The sequence below is a fragment of the Berghia stephanieae genome, chromosome 4 (assembly GCF_034508935.2).
Source record: "Berghia stephanieae isolate SIO BIC M18660-M18661 chromosome 4, UCSD_Bste_1.3, whole genome shotgun sequence".
NCBI classification, from domain to species: domain Eukaryota; kingdom Metazoa; phylum Mollusca; class Gastropoda; order Nudibranchia; family Aeolidiidae; genus Berghia; species Berghia stephanieae.
The window spans coordinates 72,349,421-72,369,491 of NC_088363.1; the positions used below are offsets into that span (position 1 = coordinate 72,349,421).

The 20,071-nt window shown below is 35.5% G+C and overlaps 1 protein-coding gene across 1 annotated transcript; it reads right to left on the reverse strand.

The window, feature by feature from the left end:
• Positions 1 to 1,308: 1,308 nt before the first annotated feature.
• Positions 1,309 to 11,682, reverse strand: LOC144971173 (anaphase-promoting complex subunit 10-like). The gene is made up of 3 exons (XM_078911657.1): positions 11,442 to 11,682; positions 7,910 to 8,072; positions 1,309 to 2,497 (listed from the first exon to the last, which is right to left on the reverse strand). Exons 1-3 carry the CDS (start codon positions 11,563 to 11,565, stop codon positions 2,218 to 2,220), a joined length of 567 nt encoding a protein of 188 aa, XP_078767783.1. The 5' UTR covers positions 11,566 to 11,682; the 3' UTR covers positions 1,309 to 2,217.
• Between the last annotated feature and the right edge of the window lie 8,389 nt (positions 11,683 to 20,071).

The following is a 20,071-nucleotide window of genomic DNA, read 5'->3' on the forward strand; positions in this document are numbered from 1 at the left end:
TTGAGGGTTTTACGCGCTTTTACACATTTAGGCAATATCATCACCAGTAAAATTGAAGAAAATGGGATTGTAGAAAAGCTACAGAATTACAATTAAAGCACCAAAGAAAAAGGAAGACAAAGGGGAACTGATTCAAATAGCGAACAGGTGTAGATTTCAAGAGCATACTATAAGTGTATGTGTACTTAGTTTGAGATCACCTAAAAAATGCCTCATCCCGACACAAACAAAGGTCCCCACTATGAGGAACACACTCAAATGTTTACAAATCATAATACAGTAAAAAACCGGATACACTGAAAACCTCGAAACCGAAAGGAAATCAAATTGTTGTCATTTTTTCCTCTTTGCTTATGTTAATCTACCTTCTGTAAACCGAAAGCCACTACAACTGTGATCAAACTATCGTTAAACTGAAAGACTGAAGGAAAAAAAAATTCTAATAACCGAATGAAATTCGCATTTCAACACTTACAAAGAGTCGTTACCTAATATGTTTTTTAAAATACTGTAATCCATTCCACGTTACAATATTATAATATATTTATTGCAGATAAATAAAAACATAATCAAATTAAATTAACCAAACGAAAATAGATGAATAAAATAAAAACAAATTTAAAAAGTGCCCCAAAAAACAAGCATACAAAAAAATGAACCTCTCTTACACCAATACCAATAAATAAAGAACGGCATACTGATGCAGTGCTCACAATGAGATAATGAGATAACCTAATTTATCTACTATGGCTTGAGTTAGGACGAGATGTGCCCCTTGAAAATCCTGATAAGGTATTCTAAACCGAAATAGAATACCAAAGCTGTTGAATTTTGGTTTAACTGGTTTTTACTGTATATATATAAAACAAAAATAATACAGGGAATAACAGAGAGATGATTTATAAGACAAAAAAATATCATCTTCCAAAACATTTGACTGTTTCCCTCCCAGCCAGGGTATCCAACCAAGGCCAAGATAAAACCAAGTATGTAATCTCATTCTAAGACAAAGACGGAGAGCATGCTGGAAAACATATAGAGGGATAGAAGACACAGTAAGTGCTCCCTGCCCACTATGGGAGGTCAGGAACCCCACCCAGAAGTCCAACCCAGACACAGGAACAGGAGTAACAATTATAAAATTATTGTACCATGGTTTACATGCAAACCCCCCCCCCCCCCCCCCCCCCCCAAAAAAAAAAAATCCCACAGAATCAAACAACAAGATTATGACAATGACATGATAAAAAAAAAAAAAGGCGACCCATTTAAATAAAATTCATGAAAGAAAAACAATAAGACAACAAATGATGAGATAAAAATAATGTCTTTATTCATCCTTTGAAAAATATTTACACAATGAGCTTAAGAATAATGATTTGAAACTCACACAAGAAGCAATGACCTGCATTCATCAGAGAATAGAAGCCAAGGGAAGGTTTGTTTGAGGCATTTTACCAACTTTTAGAAGTTGAATGGCGCTCATTATACTTATAATGTATAATACATTCTCTATATACCGACCAAGCGACCAACAAGAAAAATAAGATTATGCAACCGGAACTGCGAAAGGAATAAGAATGTAAATGTTGCTGCTTGAAGCTCGAAGAAATAAACAACAATGTGAAATTGAATGTAAGCTTCAATTTAATCACGAAAACAGATGGAATGGACATTTCAGGTTTTCCCTTTATCAACAAACAGGATGAATGAAACACTACAGATAAATCATCATCATCTCATTTATCTGTAGTGTTTCATTCATCCTGTTTATTGATAAAGGGGAAACCAAAACGTCCATTCTATCTGTTTTCGTAATTAAATTGAAGCTTACATTCAATTTCACATTGTTATTTGTGAAAGGAATTAGATGAACTTTTAACATTACAAAATACATGCCCTGGTCATTCCATCATTCTCGGAGACTTAAATTTTCACTATGACAACATTGCTGGCATCACGAAAATTTGCAAAACATTTTTGTTCATCGTGACCTTATATGAATGACGATCTAGAAAATTAATGACCTTCTTTTAAAGTTTATTTTACTCTTTATGTCATCACCATATATCCCAACGATCCATTTCTGCCTTGTTCACTTCCAGTTAATTTTTCTGTTTTAAAAGTAAACATGCCTGTGATTTCATTTCTTGGTTGAAAATAATAGGTCACAGAAATGGTTAACATTCATATGAGAAAATACAAATCCACTGAAAATCATCTAATGGTGTAAACTAAATTTCTTAATGCAGAACTGTTTGTATTGGGATAAGGGATATCTCCATAGTTGATGGGAGATCGGATTTTAATGCGTCTGATGTGAGTATCTCTGCCATTCTGGTGATTACTGAGAACAGCTATTTGTATCATAAATGTTCGTATAGACTTCTCATTGCCATCTCGAAGAGGGATGCAGACCCAGCCACTGGGTTCACTCAATTCCACTTGCTCCACTTCACACAAATCATTGCCATGGTTTCCTGCTCTGATAGATAACCTACACACACATAAAAAAAAAAGACTTCATTACAATAGCAGAAGAAGAAGAGAAAAAAGAGGAAAATTAGATGAAGACAAAGAAATGATATTACAGAACAACCCCTGGACAACGACATCGCCCAGGACCTGATAATGATGTCGTTATCCAGGGTTTTCAAGATGGGATGTATGGTAAGACCCGTGATATTAACAATGTGATCAAATAACAAGGTGGTTGTAGTAGTGGTGATAGGGATTGTGATGTGGTAGTTCTTGTAGTAGTGGTGGTAAGGATGGTGATGTGGTAGTGTAGTAATAGTGGTGGAGGGGATGGTGATGTGGTGGTTGTAGAAGTGGCAGTAGAGATGATGTGGTGGTTGTTTTAGTAGTAGTGGTAGGGGTGGCAGGTGGTTGTTTTAGTAGTGGTGGTAGGGATCACGGTGTGGTTGTTGTTGTTGTAGTAGTGGTGGTAGGGATGGCTATGTGGTTATTGTTGTATAGTGGTGGTAGGGATAGCGATGTGGTGGTAGTTGCAGTAGTAGTAGTGGTAAGGATGGCGATGTGGTGGTGTTGTAGTGGTGGTAGGGATGGTGATATGGTGGTGGTTGTAGTAGTGGCGGTAGTGATCATTATGACGTGCTAGTGGTGATTATTGTAAGGAAGGTAATGAAAACGATGTGGCAGTGGTTGCAGTGGTGGTAGTTGTAATGATGACGATGTGGTACTGGTGGTGGTTGTTGTAATGGTGATGGTTTTTTTGTGGTAGGTAATGATGTTGATAATATTGATGATGTGGTGGTGGTTGGAATGGTGGTAGTGATGATGATGTGCTGATAGTGGTGGCTGTTTTAGAAGTGGTGGTAGTGATGATGATTTAGTGGCGGTGGTGGTGTTTGTAGTAGTGATGGTAATGACGATGATGATGAATTGGTGGTAGTTGAGGTTGTAGTTGTGGGGGTATTGATGATGATGATACGGTGGTGGCTTTAGAAGTGGTGGTATTAATAGTGATGTGGTAGTGATTGCCATATTCATGTTAGTAGTGATGAAGATGGTCTTGTGGTGGTGGTAGTGATGATGATGTGGTGGTTGTTGTACTGGTGGTGTTGAGGTGATCTCGCAAAATTCAAGGAGATATCTCCTAAAATGAAATTCAAGGAGTTATCAAGTATGCTTGAATTTAAGGATGCGGCGGAAAGCATGTTATTAAATGAACAGCATTTAATAATATTACAATAGAAAACGTCTTATTCTTGATTCGTCAGGGATCGATACTTGCTAATGACGAAAGACAGGAACAAATTTGACATCACTCAGCTCTTAGTTTAAGTTTTTAGACAGCCATTTTAGTGATCATCTCTCACAAAAGTCTATCAATCAGATTTATAAATGCTCAATGTAACACATAGTTTTGTATGTTGATATGATATATCTGGCTGGCAGATGTTGTGAATATTTTACTAAAACACATAGCATCAGTAGCACCAGGGCTGCCAAATGACCAGAGGTCTTTGTGGTCAATTTCAACATCGAAATCAAAAGTGGCCAAATCATAGAGCAAAGAAACACAGGAGAGAGCATTTGTTCCTTGAGATGTACCAACTTGAAAGTGATGCCGCCATTGAATTCAGGGCTAACTGCAAACGTATTATGTGTGTAATTGTCTGCCCTTCCCTTTTGCATAGAGCGCAGCAACAACTACTGCCGCACCTTCCAATTCATTACTTCTACAAAGCACTCTCAACCCCTCCTTTTTATTCTTCTGTTATAATTGTGTACCACACTGACCACGAAAATATTTTTTTACACATCTAAGTCGTAAGTAAGTTTTAAATGATCGATTCAATATCTTTAAATATTGATCTGTTTTGAATTTTTAAAAAAGGCTACATTGTCAATGGACTACCATGAGAAAATGATAATGATTATGATGATGATAATGGAGGAACTTCTATCATCATCAGCATCATCAATACAGTAACGGGAATACGGATAATAAAAATAACATTAATAATAAGAACAACAATAGCAATAATGATGATGATGATGATGATGGTGGGTGGTGGTGTTGGAATTTCTGTCATCACCATCATTAATACAGTAACAGGAATACTGATAATAATAAGAACATTATAATAATATAATAATAATAATAATAATAATAGTAATAATAATACTTACAATAATAATTTTTTTAAAAATTATAATAATAATAACAACAATAATAATAATAATAATAAATTTAAAAATGATGCCTTTCCGCCACAACATCATAAGATATCGTCACCTAGGCATTCCACAAAGGAATATAGATAATTCATCAAATAAGATGTCTGATGTCAACAAGAATCACCCATATGTGACCCTCCGCCTCGAACCGGTATTAAGTCGGGATTTGGAAAACGAAGAAAACCGGTTTTAAAGTGGAAATGGTCAAAATTATCAAATTTCAGTTTTTGGTTGTTTCAGAAACTACAATAATTTTTCTACATGAAAACATAATAATTCAACATAAACATTGACGATAAGTTATATAAATTTAAGTTTTAAAATGCAACTATCAGTGACACATTCAAAACGAGAGTTGACTTTCTCTCAGAGAGCCACCCTTTCCAAAGCTTAGTAAAAACGAGTCTTTTTCTCCACCAATAAGATGTAAGATATCACAGCAAAGGGCGTGTCTTTATCTATCTCAGAGAAAGCATGACTGTTTCCACAATTTCATGGTTCAACCAATAATGAACTTTAAAAATTGTAAACAAGTCTAGGTTTTTCCCTGACAACCTTACAAATGAATGATTCTGATTGGTCAACGCTCATCACATGCGCTGTGGCTGTAGGCCATAATGCTCGGGCGATGCTTCATGACGTCAGCATGCGTGTGTTACATACGTGTGTGTTTGTGCATTTTGATACACACCACGTGCTTTTATATCTGCGTCTAGCTGTATTGGGTAATGATTGAGGTGGGGGTCCTCCTTTGTCCCTCTTTAATTATTCATGAAATTATAGGATATGCTAAGACTTAATAGGACAACAGTTGCCTAATCTTACACTTACAGAGATTGTTGTAGGATAAACATTTAATTTTAAGTACAAAAGCAGAATAACAGATAGAGCCTTCAACAAGTAATGACCTGTAACTAAAAAATGAAATGGATAGATAAACAGACAGACAGACAAACCTATTAATGGATAAATAGATATGTAGGTAGATAGATAGACAGACAGACAGACAGACAGACAGACATATAGATAGATAGAGAGGTAGATGAAGGGGAGAGAGAGACAAACAGAGAGAGGGAGAGAGAGAGGTAGAGAGAGAGAGAGAGAGAGAGAGAGAGAGAGAGAGAGAGAGAGAGAGAGAGAGAGAGAGAGATGTTTGTTTTGTCGTGCTTTCTTTGTATACTGAAAGCTGAAAGAAGGGGGGGGGGGGGGGGGGGGGGGGGGGGGGGGGGGGGGGGGTTCTTTTTAGACAATGAACAATGTGGTGGAACGCTAACTTGAGAGATTCAATAACATGTTTTCATGTAAGTCACTACACAATAAGCCCCACCCCTCCTCCTCAAGCTGTTATCTGACTCAAAATGGAAACAATGCAATGATTGATTTGACCAGCCCATTTCTTTAATTGCAATCTCATTGGTAATTATGTTTCCAGTTGATTGACTATGACTTACTTGTAACAAAATGCTTTCTTTAAACTATCCCTACAATTCTTTGCTCCGCCTCCATCCCTTTCTTCATGTCTACCTCACTCTCTCCGTCTCCCCTTTGTTTCTTTCACACATACAAACACACGCACACACACACACACACATACACTTATACAGGTTTCAATCTTTATTATATTTCCCTCGCGTCCTCTTAAACAAGCAGTCTCTCTCCCCTCCCCCTCTCGCTCCTCTTTTTCTCGATATCTCTCTCTCTCTCTCATGTGTGCCTGTTTGTGTGTGTGTGTGTGTGCGTGTGTGTGTGTGTGTGTGTGTGTGTATTTTACTCTCTCATTCTTTCTCTTCCTCTCTAATCCTCTTTCTTGATAATTTTTTCCCTGCCCACCCGGCTTCACGTAGTTTCAAAACTTTACTTTCAAATTTCAACCTTCTTTAACTTTTGGCATTTTGAAATCGTATTTTCTCTATTAAATAAGACAAAAAATTCACATTAATAATTCTTATTTCATTGATTCTTTATTTAAATATCAAAAATTCTTGAAAAAGTGAGCAATTGTCGGCGTTTTTTTTTTTCCAGTGTTTTATTTGTTTTAAGAACATCTTACATAATAATCAATAACTACAAAAGTAATAATTGAATTGTTTCAAAAATTTGTATGTACATTAGTAAATATATAAGCTAAGCTCAAGCCAAATTTCACTATTCTTGTCAAATTTTTGATGTCCGTATCTAAGGAGTTATCTTTGCCCATTAATTTAACTGTGCGTGAAAACGGTGCCTCACTTCAAAGTCGATTTTCTTAAAACTTCGTTTTCACACTCTCCCTACTTCAAACGGTCATATCTCGACAATAAATAATCAGAATTATATAAAATTGGTATCAAATTTTAAAGCATAAAATAAGCTGTGATTGGGTACCAAAAACCCAAAATTGAAAAATCCGACTTAATACCGTTTCGAGGCGGAGGGTCACATATTGTCCAAGTGAGCAAATTGGAGGTTAATAATCTTGTTCAAGGGAAAAAACGAAAATGCCTGAAGCGGGGCTCGAACCCGGGACCTTCTAGGTCACAGTGCAATGCCTGAACCACTCGGCCACTTCAATAATATTAATAATAATAATAATAATAAAAGTAATAAGTTGTGTATGTGTGAGTCAGATAGTGAGTATTAAAGATACTGATTCAAGTCAATAGAATAGATAAATAATTGATATTTAAGAGAAAAAACTATAACTTGACATTAGTTGAAAACGCTTTTATAATAACATTGGTCAAAAATTGCCTTGCTAATGGAAGCGGCAAAAACTGATGCCATAAAAAGCTGTATGTTGCTCAGTTGAGAGATACTTCTATCTGGCTCACAAGAACAAATGCAATGAGAGTGAGTGAGAGTGAGAGAGAGAGAGAGAGTGAGAGAGAGAGAGAGAGAGAGAGAGAGAGAGAGAGAGAGAGAGAGAGAGAGAGAGAGAGAGAGAGAGAGAGATAGAGAAGACAGATAGACAAACACCATAGCAAGCAGCTTTACCATTGACAAATTGTTCAGGCCATGTCCTATGTTAATCAGTAACTATCATTAACAAAATACTTCAAACAAACACAAGCCCTTGACATCATCTTAATTTCTAATCCCAGAATATAATTAGATGCACCTGGTTGTTTACCAACTTCACCAACCATTAATTACTGCTCCCTAAGTTTATCACAAGTTCACAAGAGACTCCCATTTGCCTCTCACAATTACATCAAATGCCCACCTGTTAGGTGTATAGCTTTCATCTGCTTTATAATCAGCATACAAACAAACATCTTGAACTGTTGTCTTTCTGCGGAACTGAATGCTCACTGTGTGTGGTTGAGGACCATCAGACTGCCAGTATGTGTCGTTAGATTCATCTCGAAGCTGGTCCACTCCAAAACCTGACAAAATTTTATGATGTGCTTATTAAATCCCATGAACAATTTATCAAGAGGCCAAATATTTGACATGATTAAACTGTTTGCATTATAAAAATATTTTGAAACTTCACAATATCGAAATAATAATAATACGTCATGATACAATAAGTAAAACCATTACTGTGACTTTTCAATGTGAAATATCAATCAAATGCTAAGGCAGCTAGTGGTGGTTAATCAAATTGAAACACCTGATTACAATGGTGCGAAACTTCATTCAGAAATGTACTAAGATATTTATTCTAAAAAGAAGAGTATTTTCAAAGCTTATGACAATGATCTGTAATTTTCAATTGTATCAATTAAAAAAAATATCCAAGTGAATATAGTGTGGTAAACTCTATTTTTGTTGAGATATAACTCAATAAGATCTTCAAATCTATTTAGTTGTGTGTGAAAATTTGTGTGACGAATCATCCAATAATTTATTATAATCAGTAGATTATTAGAAACTGAACACTCTCAAATTAATTCAGGACATTATTCATACAAAAATAAAAAAAATTGAAGAGAAAATAAGTTCACATGTTTGTGTTTATTTATCAGATTTGTCAACAAGTGCGAGTTCACTCTCACTGATTAACATTAGGGTCTCCAGTCAAATCTTAAAAAAAAATTTCAAGACCTCTACCCACAGACCTATCATGTTTCCCAATCGACAAAAAATGGGGATTTCTCAGGCAATACTGATTTACAGTGAGCCAGCACCAACTTATATCCATTTAAATAATAGTTTATATATACTATAAAATGACATCCTTTGCTAGCTTTAGTTGTTTATGTCAACAACAATTATTCACCTGATCAGCCAGTGACCTCCTGCCAGTTAATACCCAAATATGAGCAGCAAATAAAGATCCTATCAATGTGCTTGGGGTGTGTCAAGTCCTATTATCAGGACAGTCACCTGGAGGCAAAACCATCTCATGCATATTCTACATTTACATCAGTGATTCAGTGTTTTGTTTGTTTTTAAGGGTTTTACGGCGCTTGCAACACATTATGGTCATATCAGCGCCAGTAAAAAGGAAGAAAATGGGGTAGTAAAAAGTTGTAGTATTACAATTAAAGCACCCAAGAGAAAGTAAGACACAGGGGAACTGGGAACAAATAGGGATCAGATGTAGATTCCAAGAGCATACCACCAATGCAATTAGAGATCACCTATAAGTCTCATCCGGACACAAGCACAAAATCCAACAAAGAGGAATACACTCAAATGCTTACATTATACATTAAAAATAACAAATACAATAATACATAACAGAGAGATGATTTACAAGGAAAAAAAGATCATCTCCCAAAACAATAACTATGCATTTGACTGTTTTCCCTCCCAGCCAGGACTCCGGCCAGGGCCAGGACAAAACCGAGTAATCTAATTCCAAGACAAAGACAGGAAGCACGTTGGAAAATAGATATAAGGGGATAGAAGACACAGTATGTACCTCCCTGCCCACAATGGGAGGTCAAGATCCCCACCCAGGGTGATTCAGTGTCTAAATTCTACATCTCATATGACACCATGGTGGATTTGCTCATGCTGGATTCTAGATGGCTGCACCACCACACCCACATCTCCAGGCTTCTCCACATCTGCCTATAACTACGTCAGATCCATCAATGCAGGGTGTGCCTATCCCTGCACATCTAGCATAACTACCTTTCCCACCCCCCGAGAACAATGTTAAAATGAAACAGTGGTTGTTGGAGTTATCGAGAAAGATCCCTTCGTGTCATCGTATGGTTGTGACAAGGAAGCACGATGGCAGTCCAAGGAGAACAGTCGACTTGTTGCCCTTGAATAAATACTGCAAAAGGGAAACATTTGCATCTGTATCCCTGTTCCGTCTAGCCTGCGCGTCTCAAGAAATACATAGAAAACCGTGGGCAATTGCTGGAATGGCTACCACAGTGAATCAGAAAGGAATCTTACCACATTCATAATACCGTTCGGCCACTGGCGCTATACATGGGTACCTCAAGGATTCCTATCATCTGGGGATGTTTATAACTGGCAATTGGACGCCATTTTGTCCGATTTCCAAAGAAAGGAGCAATGCGTTGATGACAACAACATTGGTGGAAGACCATAGACCTCCTAACGGCCATTGGAGTGGCTGGAGTTGTCCTAATTTCTGACAAGTTTCAGTCGCTCAATGGGAAGTTAACTTTGCTGGCTTCCAGATCTCAAGGGACAGAATAAAACCTCCCGAAATACATTGAAACCATACGATCGATTCCAAGACCTACCAGCACCATAGACATTAGTAGTTGGTTTGGGTTAGTGAACCAAGGAGCCAATTATGCCCAACTCTGGGGCAATCTGGAGCTATTTCTTCCCTTCCTGAGCCTGAAATACAAGTTTTTCTGGACCTCTGTATTAGAAAAAATCTTTTCAAGAATCAAAAGAAGCCACAATCGAAGGGATTTACAGAGGTGTAGAGATTTTTTACATAAACAGACCAAAATGCTTTCAGCCGGGCTGGTCAACACACGGAATTGGATACTTTCTGCTAAAGCAGCACTGCACACGTACTACAGGCCTCCCAAACTGTTGTTCAAATGGATGGTGGATTACACTTGCAGGATCACGTTTCTTGAATGGCCCACAGGAGACTATTTCAGACTCAAGTCCGAATTGCCACTTCGTTGTATAATATGTTACAGTGAATGACATTATAATTATAATTGAACTGAGATATTGCCAAGTTTAGTTAGAAGGTCAATTTTTATCAAAAATGAATTCTTGTCATTTATAAATGATTAAATTAAATCAACCCTTTTTGTTCATCTTCGGGAAATATCAAAGCTTAATTTCACTTCTAAATATTTTTTACAGCTTGTCAAGTTGAAAAAGTATGAAATATGAGAAAAGTTGCTGGATACCTTTTCCATGCCAATACATCTGACCATAACTTCGTGAAAAATCACCCGATTTTGATTTACTTCAAATAAGTCTGGGGAGCATTTCTTTCAGAAAATGAAAAATAAATTATTTTTTAAAAAAATGCAAATCCTAAATTTTCACCTTCCGACTGATTATGTCATGCACTGACACATATAAGTATATTATCGGTTAATTATAGATAGATGTGTATTATCTAGATGTCACACAGACAGGTGGGTGGTAGACTACTTACTGACGGCTGATGGTGATTGTGATCTTAGCAGCGGCCATATGAGCAGCTGAAGTACCAAGAGGATAAGTAGGTAAATTACAATTACAAAATTGATATTGCTACCGTAGACGTAGAAGTAGTGTAGGACATTTTCTATACACAATTTAAAAAAAAAAACAATTAATAGACTCCTCACACTTTCACTTACCTGGTTTGCATGATGACAAAGTCCAGACAGCTTGATTGCCTACTTCGCGTAGTTTACCATCTCTTTCATCTTTGAAAATGTCAAGATTTTGCTTGTCAATGTATTTCGTTACTATTTTAGACATCCTTTTAACGACTTTGAGGTTAAAAGTGACGAACCTTTTAACTGCCACCAGTCAAAAATTGGAGAATATCGAAGGGGAAATTTGTAAAGTGCGAAAGTGAGAAATTGACAGTTTCTTTTGTTTTGGTCTGTTATGAAGAGTTCAGCACGAAAGTGAGTCCGTAGAATTACATAGTAAATAGTATTAAATACATTTACCCCCCCTCCCACCACCACACCCCTGAACTCACAACTTCTCTCTCTCCCTCTCTCTCCTATTTTAACTCTCTCGCTCTCTCTCAATCTGCTTTAGTAGATAATTTACTTGGTTCAGAGTTTGGACATGCTCAATTCGATTCATTGTAAACTTCCTATCTAATTCGCATTGAGAAAAATAATACCAGCATTGTAAATGTATTTTACCGGTTGACCATACTATCTATCTAGTCAAATCTTATGGATATCTTGGACTAAATTACCCATAACCTCAAATGGAAATCACACATCGCAAATATAACATCAAAGGCAAACAAAACAAGCGCTTTTTTAACACGAAACCCGAGTGCTGTCCCGTCAAACTATAGTAAGGCTCATCCTCGTTTTTTTGTTTTTGTTTTTAAGGGTTTTACGGCGCTTGCAACACATTAAGGTCATATCAGCGCCAGTAAAAAGGAAGAAAATGGGAGAGTAAAAAGTTCTAGAATTACAATTAAAGCACCCAATAAAAGGTAAGATAAAGGGGAATTGGTTCAAATAGAAAACCGACATAGATTCCAAGAGCACACTATCCGTGTACTTTGTTTGAGATCACCCAAGTCTCATCTCGACACCAGAAGGAAAACAGGTCCCCACTAAGAGGAACAAACTCAAATGTTTTACAAATCATATATAACGTAAAGAAAACATAATACAGTGCATAACAGAGAGGTGATTTACAAGGAAAAAAATATCATCTCCCAAAACTAACTATAGATTTTACTGTTTCCCTCTCAGCAAGGGCATCCGGCCAGGACCAGGACAAAACCAAGTAATCTCATTCCAAGACAAAGACTGAAAACAAGTTGGAAAACATATATAAGGGTATAGAAGACACAGTAAGTACCTCCCTGCCCACTATGGGGGGTCGGGTGCTCCACCCAGTCATAATAATAATAATAATAATAATAATAATAATAATAATAATAATAATAATAATAATAATAATAATAATAAAAAAAAATAAATAAAATAATAATAATAATAATAATAATAATAATAATAATAATAATAATAATAATAATAATAATAATAATAATAATAATAATAATAATAATGCTGAAAACTTATATAGCGCTATAACTCAGACACATCAGACTTTAAGCGCTTTATTTCATGAAAAAAGAAATAAGACAACGCTTGAATCAGTCCATTCGCATAACCTTATTTTAAAAGGAAAGAAGAGAAGAAGATAAATAAAATAAAAAAGATAAATAAATAAATAATTTTTAAACAATGCATCCATTAGGCACAATAATATTTCTTTATTCGAAATGGAGGAGAAATAAACAACACTGTACTGTCGAAATATATTATATCATAATATATATGTATATCTTTTTATTTACACTTGACAACGTGTACAACAATATAATAAAATTACAAATAGGCTGACATTGGATGTTATTTTCAATGAGATGAAGTTGGTGTTAATAAGGAAAAATCAAAAGGAAATAAATCGAAACTTAACATACTGTAAAAATATAATATAATAATAATAATAATAATAATAATAATAATAATAATAATGATAATAATAATAATAATAATAATAATAAATAATAATAATAATAATAATAATAATAATAATAATAATAATAATAATAATAATAATAATAATAACAATAATAATATAACAATGTCTCCCCTCCCCACCCTCCAAAAAAAAAAAAGAAAGAAAAAAGATTTTCTCTCTCTCTCTCTCTCTCTCTCTCTCTCTCTCTCTCTCCCCCTCTCATGAAGCATTACCATCAAGCCAGTCATCAACCTATTGCAACTAAAATGTAAGCAATTCAGGAGGGAGGGGTAGAGAGAAAAATGGTAACATCCAAACGCTAAACCATCCTTGAACAATTCGTGGGAAAAAAAGAGATAATCCCTCAGAGTCATATGGTTCACAGAGCCGGAGTTTATCTTGGTTTTAAGACCCTTAAATGGCCAATAGCAATGCCTTGTTACCTGTCAAATACGACATTCATCTACTGCAAAGAAATCCCCCCCCCCCCCCCCCCCCCTCGTTCCGATTTGTTTGTTCCAGATACCAAATCACGACTGAATGGACATAGAAATCCCTGTAACTCTGAAGTAAAATCTGTGGTTATGAATTAAGCAAATAAAGCACCAACGTTAATTTGAGAATGATCAATTTGCAAAAATAACAACGATATAAGTAATAAAAAACAATAAAGACAAAGAGAATAACAATACTTATTTAAGGGATGCTTCATGATTTATTTATTTATTATTTTTTAAACCACTACGTATTTAGTCATTTTCAGCTCTTACTTGTAACACTTTTGAGTCTATCAGCCCATTGTGAAGAAGTAAAAAGATAAAATAGTCAACAGATCACAGTTAAGCTGTTGTTTGTTTTGAATGTTTGTTTTTAAGGGATTTACGTCGCTTGCAAAACATTAAGGTCATATCAGCGCCTATAAAGAGGGAGAAAATGGGATAGTAAAAGCAAGTTAAGAATTACAATTAAAGCACCCAAGAAAAAGTATTCAAAGGGAATTGTATTTTTTTAAAGGGGTTTTACGGCGCTTGTAGCTCATTTAGGTCATATCAGCGCCCAGTAAAAAGGAAGAAAATTTGGCAGTAAAAACATTCTAGATTTACAATTAAAAGGACTTGAGTAAAACTAAGACGAAAGGAAATGGTTCAAATGGGGAACAAATGTAGATTCCAAGAGCACACTATCAGTGTACTTAGTTTGATATTACCTTAAAGTCTCACCCACACACCAGCACAAGATTCTACTAAGAGGAATACACTCAAATGTTCACAAATTATGTATTAAAATATAAAAATAACAGTACATAACAAAGAGATGATTTACAAGGAAAAAAATATCTCCCAAAATTACAACTATACATTTGACTGCTTCCCTCCCAGTCAAGGACTCAGCCAGGGTCAGGACAAAACAAAGTAATCTCATTCTAAGACAAAGACAGTAAGAAAGCAATTGGAAAACAGGTATAGGGGCATAGAAGACACAGCAAGTACCTGCCTGTCCACTATGGGAGGTCGGGAACCCCACCAGTAGGGAGTTTCAAATAGGGAACAAATGTAGATTCAAAGAGCATACCATTAATCTGTCATCTGCATTATTTGTGGCCGCAAATATCAGTGCAATCCGCAATTTTTGGCAAATTATTGTTTTTAAAAAAGCGACCCGGATTGGAATTTTTGAAGGATATTAGGATTTTCAATCCAAAGAACATTCCTCTTATGCCTCGCAATGTATCTGCATACACTGCAATTCCTGATTTTCGTTTGTTTGTTTTGTTTTTCAGGGTTTTACGGCGCTTGCAACACATTTAGGTTATATCAGCACCAGTAAAAAGGAAGAAAATGGGATAGTAAAATTTCTAGAATTACAATTAAAGCACCCAAGAGAAAGGAAGACAAAGGGGAACTGGGAACAAATAGGGATCAGATGCAGATTCCAAGAGCAAACCATCAATGTACTTAGTTTGAGGTCACCTATAAGTCTCATCCGGACACAAGCACAAAATCCAATAAAGAGGAATACACTCAAATGCTTACATTATACATTAAAAATAACAAACATAATACATAACAGAGAGATGATTTACAAGGAAAAAAATATCTCCCAAAACAATAACTATGCATTTGACTGTTTCCCTCACAGCTAGGACTCAGGCCAGGGCCAGGACAAAGCCAAGTAATCTCATTCCAAGACAAAGACAGAAAGCAAATTGGAAAACAGACATAGGGGTATAGAAGACACAGTATGTACCTCCCTGCCCACTATGGGAGGTCAGGAACCCCACCCAGCCTGATTTTTGTCTGTCTGTCTGTTTGTTGCTTTAGGTCTCTTCCAACATAATTGAGGTTATATGAGAGACCGCTGAAACAAAAAAAACAAGCAATCTAACAAAAATAGTACAAATGTAAATCAAAATCATAACCTAAAGATATAAGCTAAATTATAAATAACCAAGAACAAACAGGCAGAAGATTTTTGTCATCTTCCTCAGCATGAGTTGACTCGATATAATGAGAAACTGGAGCCCAGTGCTGTGAGAGAGTCCGATACTGGAATCATTGATCTGACTTTTTTCTGGAAGTCTGTCGCAGATCATGTTCCAGCAACATGCTCGTCAGCTGATGCTGAACGAAGTTTAAAAAAATATATAATCTTGTTTTGTCTTCTAGAAGGCGTAGACACAAAAGACAACATCAAAGGACTAGTTTTCCTTTACTACTATAAGTTCAGTGATGCCTCTTTTTTGAGTAGTAAAGGAAAACTAGGCTTTTGATGAGTCTGAGAGAAAGTGTACGTTTGAGATAGTCTGTAGATGTGGAAGTTTGATAAAACTGATTATGTGAATGAGAGGGAGTAGGTGTGACTGAGTTGAATGTTCGCCAGTGTAAGTGTTCTATTCCACAGTATGTGTGTATTTTGTGTGTGTGAATGTGATTGTCTGAAAGTTTGGGCGCATAAATCGCGTTACAGTGCGGAAAATAATAAATGCAGCCTACTTTAAGTGTAATGAAATGTCTTTTGTATCTATTTTTCCATATAGCATGTTAATTTTTACCGGGAGGCTTAGTTCTGCTCGGCAAATTTTTTGGCAATTTTTAGGCCCCAACTTGGCAAAAATGCAGATGACAGATTAATGTATTTAGTTTAAGATAACCTAAACGTCTCATCTAGACACCAGCTCAAGATCCCAGTAAAAGGAAAACACTCAATTTTTTTACAAGATTGTTCAAAACAAACAACAACAAAAACGATCAGTACACAACAGATAGATGAATTACACGTTAAAAAAAATCACCTCCCAAAACAACCACTCTACATTTGACTGCTTCCCTCTCAGCCAAGGACTCCAGCAAGGGCCAGGACAAAACCAAGCAATCCAATTCCAAGGAAAGCAAGTATGAAAACAGTTACATACATAAGACACAGCAAGAAACAGCCTGCCCACCATGGGAGGTCAAAAGACCCCATCCAATCATCTGGTTGTCTTCCTTTCATAGTAAAATATAGCAAATCATGGGTAATACAAATTAAACGGTCACCTTCCAGAATATAGGCGCGCATCTTCATTGAATGGACAAATGATTCAAGAGTAAAGATAGATAGCAAGGGAGAGGACACATAATGACTATCGGCCCAGGATTCTCTTGCCCTGATTGGAATGCTAAAAGGTTTGTTGATTTAAGAGTTTAGAGAGATTTTAATCGCACCTGTATGTCATTTAAATAGTACTTCAAAAAGTGTATATCACAACCATGAATGACCTATACGACAAAAAAGTATTGACAAACAATTACTCTTTTGTGAGGTTAAGGCTGAAAAAAAAACACGATAGAAGAGATAATACTGCCAGTCTGCACCAACTGTCAAGAGGAAACAACAATGATAAATCCAATAATGAACAAGAGTTTAAAGAACAATTATTTACAAAGAAACAACAACAACAAAAAGTTATCCTTCAAAATAGGAGATCATATTGAAAAGGTACGTACATGATTTTCTACCACTAAAAGCAAGCAACCCTCATTATTTTATCACAAGATGTTTTACATGAAATATGGGGGGGGGGGGGGGGGGGGGTTGAAGGGTATAGTATTGTTGTTTCATTACGACCCTGTAAGAAAATTAAAATAAATGGTCTCATTCCCAAACAAAGAACCAATGCCACACAGAGAGGGCAAACAATATGAGTAATAGCAAGGGTGTGAACTAATACGGAACCTGTTTGACTTTAAGTCTGACATTCTCCCATCTGATGTAAAGGGGATTCCACCCCTTCACTTTGTTAAGGAACCATCACTGGCTATTAGGAAACAAGTGCAATTTGTCAGGAAAATGAAGACAATGTATATTTGCGCAGTTTTGTGGATTTTAATTATTTTTATACCTTGCTCCCAAGTGTTCCTACCACAGAGACGTAAGGATTTTCTTTCCAAATTTTTTGACGGATGACTCATTTTCTAATAGGGCTCAAATAGAAGTAATAGACTTTATATATATATATATATATATATATATGTTTATATAAAACATCTGACAGGAATGTACGTGAATGTAGGAAAGAGTGAATGTTGAAATGACAATTTATTCATTTTCAAAATGACAACTCCTGACTTGAAAAATATGCAATCAATCATTTAAAAACTGGTGCTTATCGGTAGAACATGTTTGAACTAAACCTTTTCTTAAATGGGAGGGAGTTGGGTGAAACAGTGTTTATATTATGTTCTATTGTTGTAAATATATAAATAATTGTGTGATAACGACATTAATAAAATAGACCTTCGATCCTTTTTTGAGAGTGAACAAGGCACATTTGACTATCTAGAGTTCATCATTAAACATTTTCAATGATGTGAATTGTCAATTTATAACGCTGAGAAGACAAGTTGAATTAAGTTAATTTTTTTTAAATGCTAAAAATATGTTAAAATATGATAGGTATATAATAAAAGGTAAAGGGAGAAATTTTTCTTTCTCTTTATCGCATAGACTGAGTTCATCAAATTGAGTATTACTTTGAATTCGCATTTGAGAAAAATTAGGGTGCTGTCCTGACAGTACTTAGTGGATTTTAATTTCAAAACACTTGCCACACTTTAAGGTCCCTTCAATAGTATCACTGGAAAAGCCTGGGAAAAACGATAAGCTACAGAATGTATGAAAGTTTTACATTCACATATAAATTCATAACAACACTTTAATAAAACTTTGGCACTTTCTATTGAAATATATCAAGAGGAATAAATTTTAGAAATTTACATACATACATTAATATATACATGATTACATTTCTTGTGAATCAAAATAAATAATTGTAAAGATATTTTTGTTATGTGTTTATAGTTCAACAACGCTTATGACACATACAGACCAATTTTGGACAATATGCTTTTTAGTGACAGCACATGGCCACAGTGTAAGGCAAAGACACCTACAAGAAATATTATATGGCCTAAATTGACGGGTATTCTTGAATAAATTGGGTTTGCCTGGAAAAATTAGTCTTGAAGTATATAAACAAGGACCAGCCAGGCTCACAACAAAACCAAGACAAAGACAGAAAGCAATATTGAAAAGAAAGTCAGTTATAGCAAGGCAGAAGACACGCCAAACCAGCAGTTCAAAAGACCAATACTTTTGAGAAATTAATTATTGTTTTTTATGGGTTTTATGGCGCTTGCTACACATTTAGGTTATATCAGCGCCAGTAAAAAGGAAGAAAATAGGATAGTAAAAAGTCTATAATTACAATTAAAGTATCCAAGAAAAAGTAAGACAAAGGGGAACTGGGAACAAATAGTGATCAGATGTGTAGATTCCAAGAGCATACCACCAATGTACTTAGTTTGAGATCACCTATAAGCCTCATCCAGAAACAAGCACAAAATCCAACAAAGAGGAACACACTCAAATGCCTACATTATAAATTCAAAATAACAAATATAATAATACATAACAGAGAGATGATTTACAAGGAAAAAAATATCATCTCCCAAAGCAATAACTATGCCAGGGCCAGGAAAAATCAAGAAATCTCATTCCACGACAAAGACAGAAAGCATGTTGGAAAATAGATAGAAGGGGATAGAAGACACAGTATGAAAGTCTATAATTACAATTAAAGTATCCAAGAAAAAGTAAGACAAAGGGGAACTGGGAACAAATAGTGATCAGATGTGTAGATTCCAAGAGCATACCACCAATGTACTTAGTTTGAGATCACCTATAAGCCTCATCCAGAAACAAGCACAAAATCCAACAAAGAGGAACACACTCAAATGCCTACATTATAAATTCAAAATAACAAATATAATAATACATAACAGAGAGATGATTTACAAGGAAAAAAATATCATCTCCCAAAGCAATAACTATGCCAGGGCCAGGAAAAATCAAGAAATCTCATTCCACGACAAAGACAGAAAGCATGTTGGAAAATAGATAGAAGGGGATAGAAGACACAGTATGTACCCCCCTGTCCACTATTGGAGGTCAGGACCCCACCCAGTATCTCATTCCAAGACAAAGACAGAAAGCATGTTGGAAAATAGATATAAGGGGATAGAAGACACAGTTTGTACCTCCCTGCCCACTTGAGAAATTAAACAACTCTTATAACATGCATGGATAATTTAAGGAAAAGTAAATTTGGCTTTGATAAAATTAAAAACAGAAAATGATTATGAAAGAAATTTACCTCTATATCAAGTCTGAGATAAAAATCATTACCTCACTTGGGTCTTTGGGAAAAATGATTTTT

Excerpts from the sequence above, each read along its gene's own strand:
- LOC144971173 (XM_078911657.1), bottom strand. The coding sequence starts at position 11,565 with ATGTCTAAAATAGTAACGAAATACATTGACAAGCAAAATCTTGACATT. Across the intron at positions 8,073-11,441 it reads TTTGTCATCATGCAAACCAG|GTTTTGGAGTGGACCAGCTT; the intron begins GTAAGTGAAAGT and ends AAATTTTGTCAG. Across the intron at positions 2,498-7,909 it reads GAAAGCTATACACCTAACAG|GTTATCTATCAGAGCAGGAA; the intron begins GTGGGCATTTGA and ends ATGTGTGTGTAG.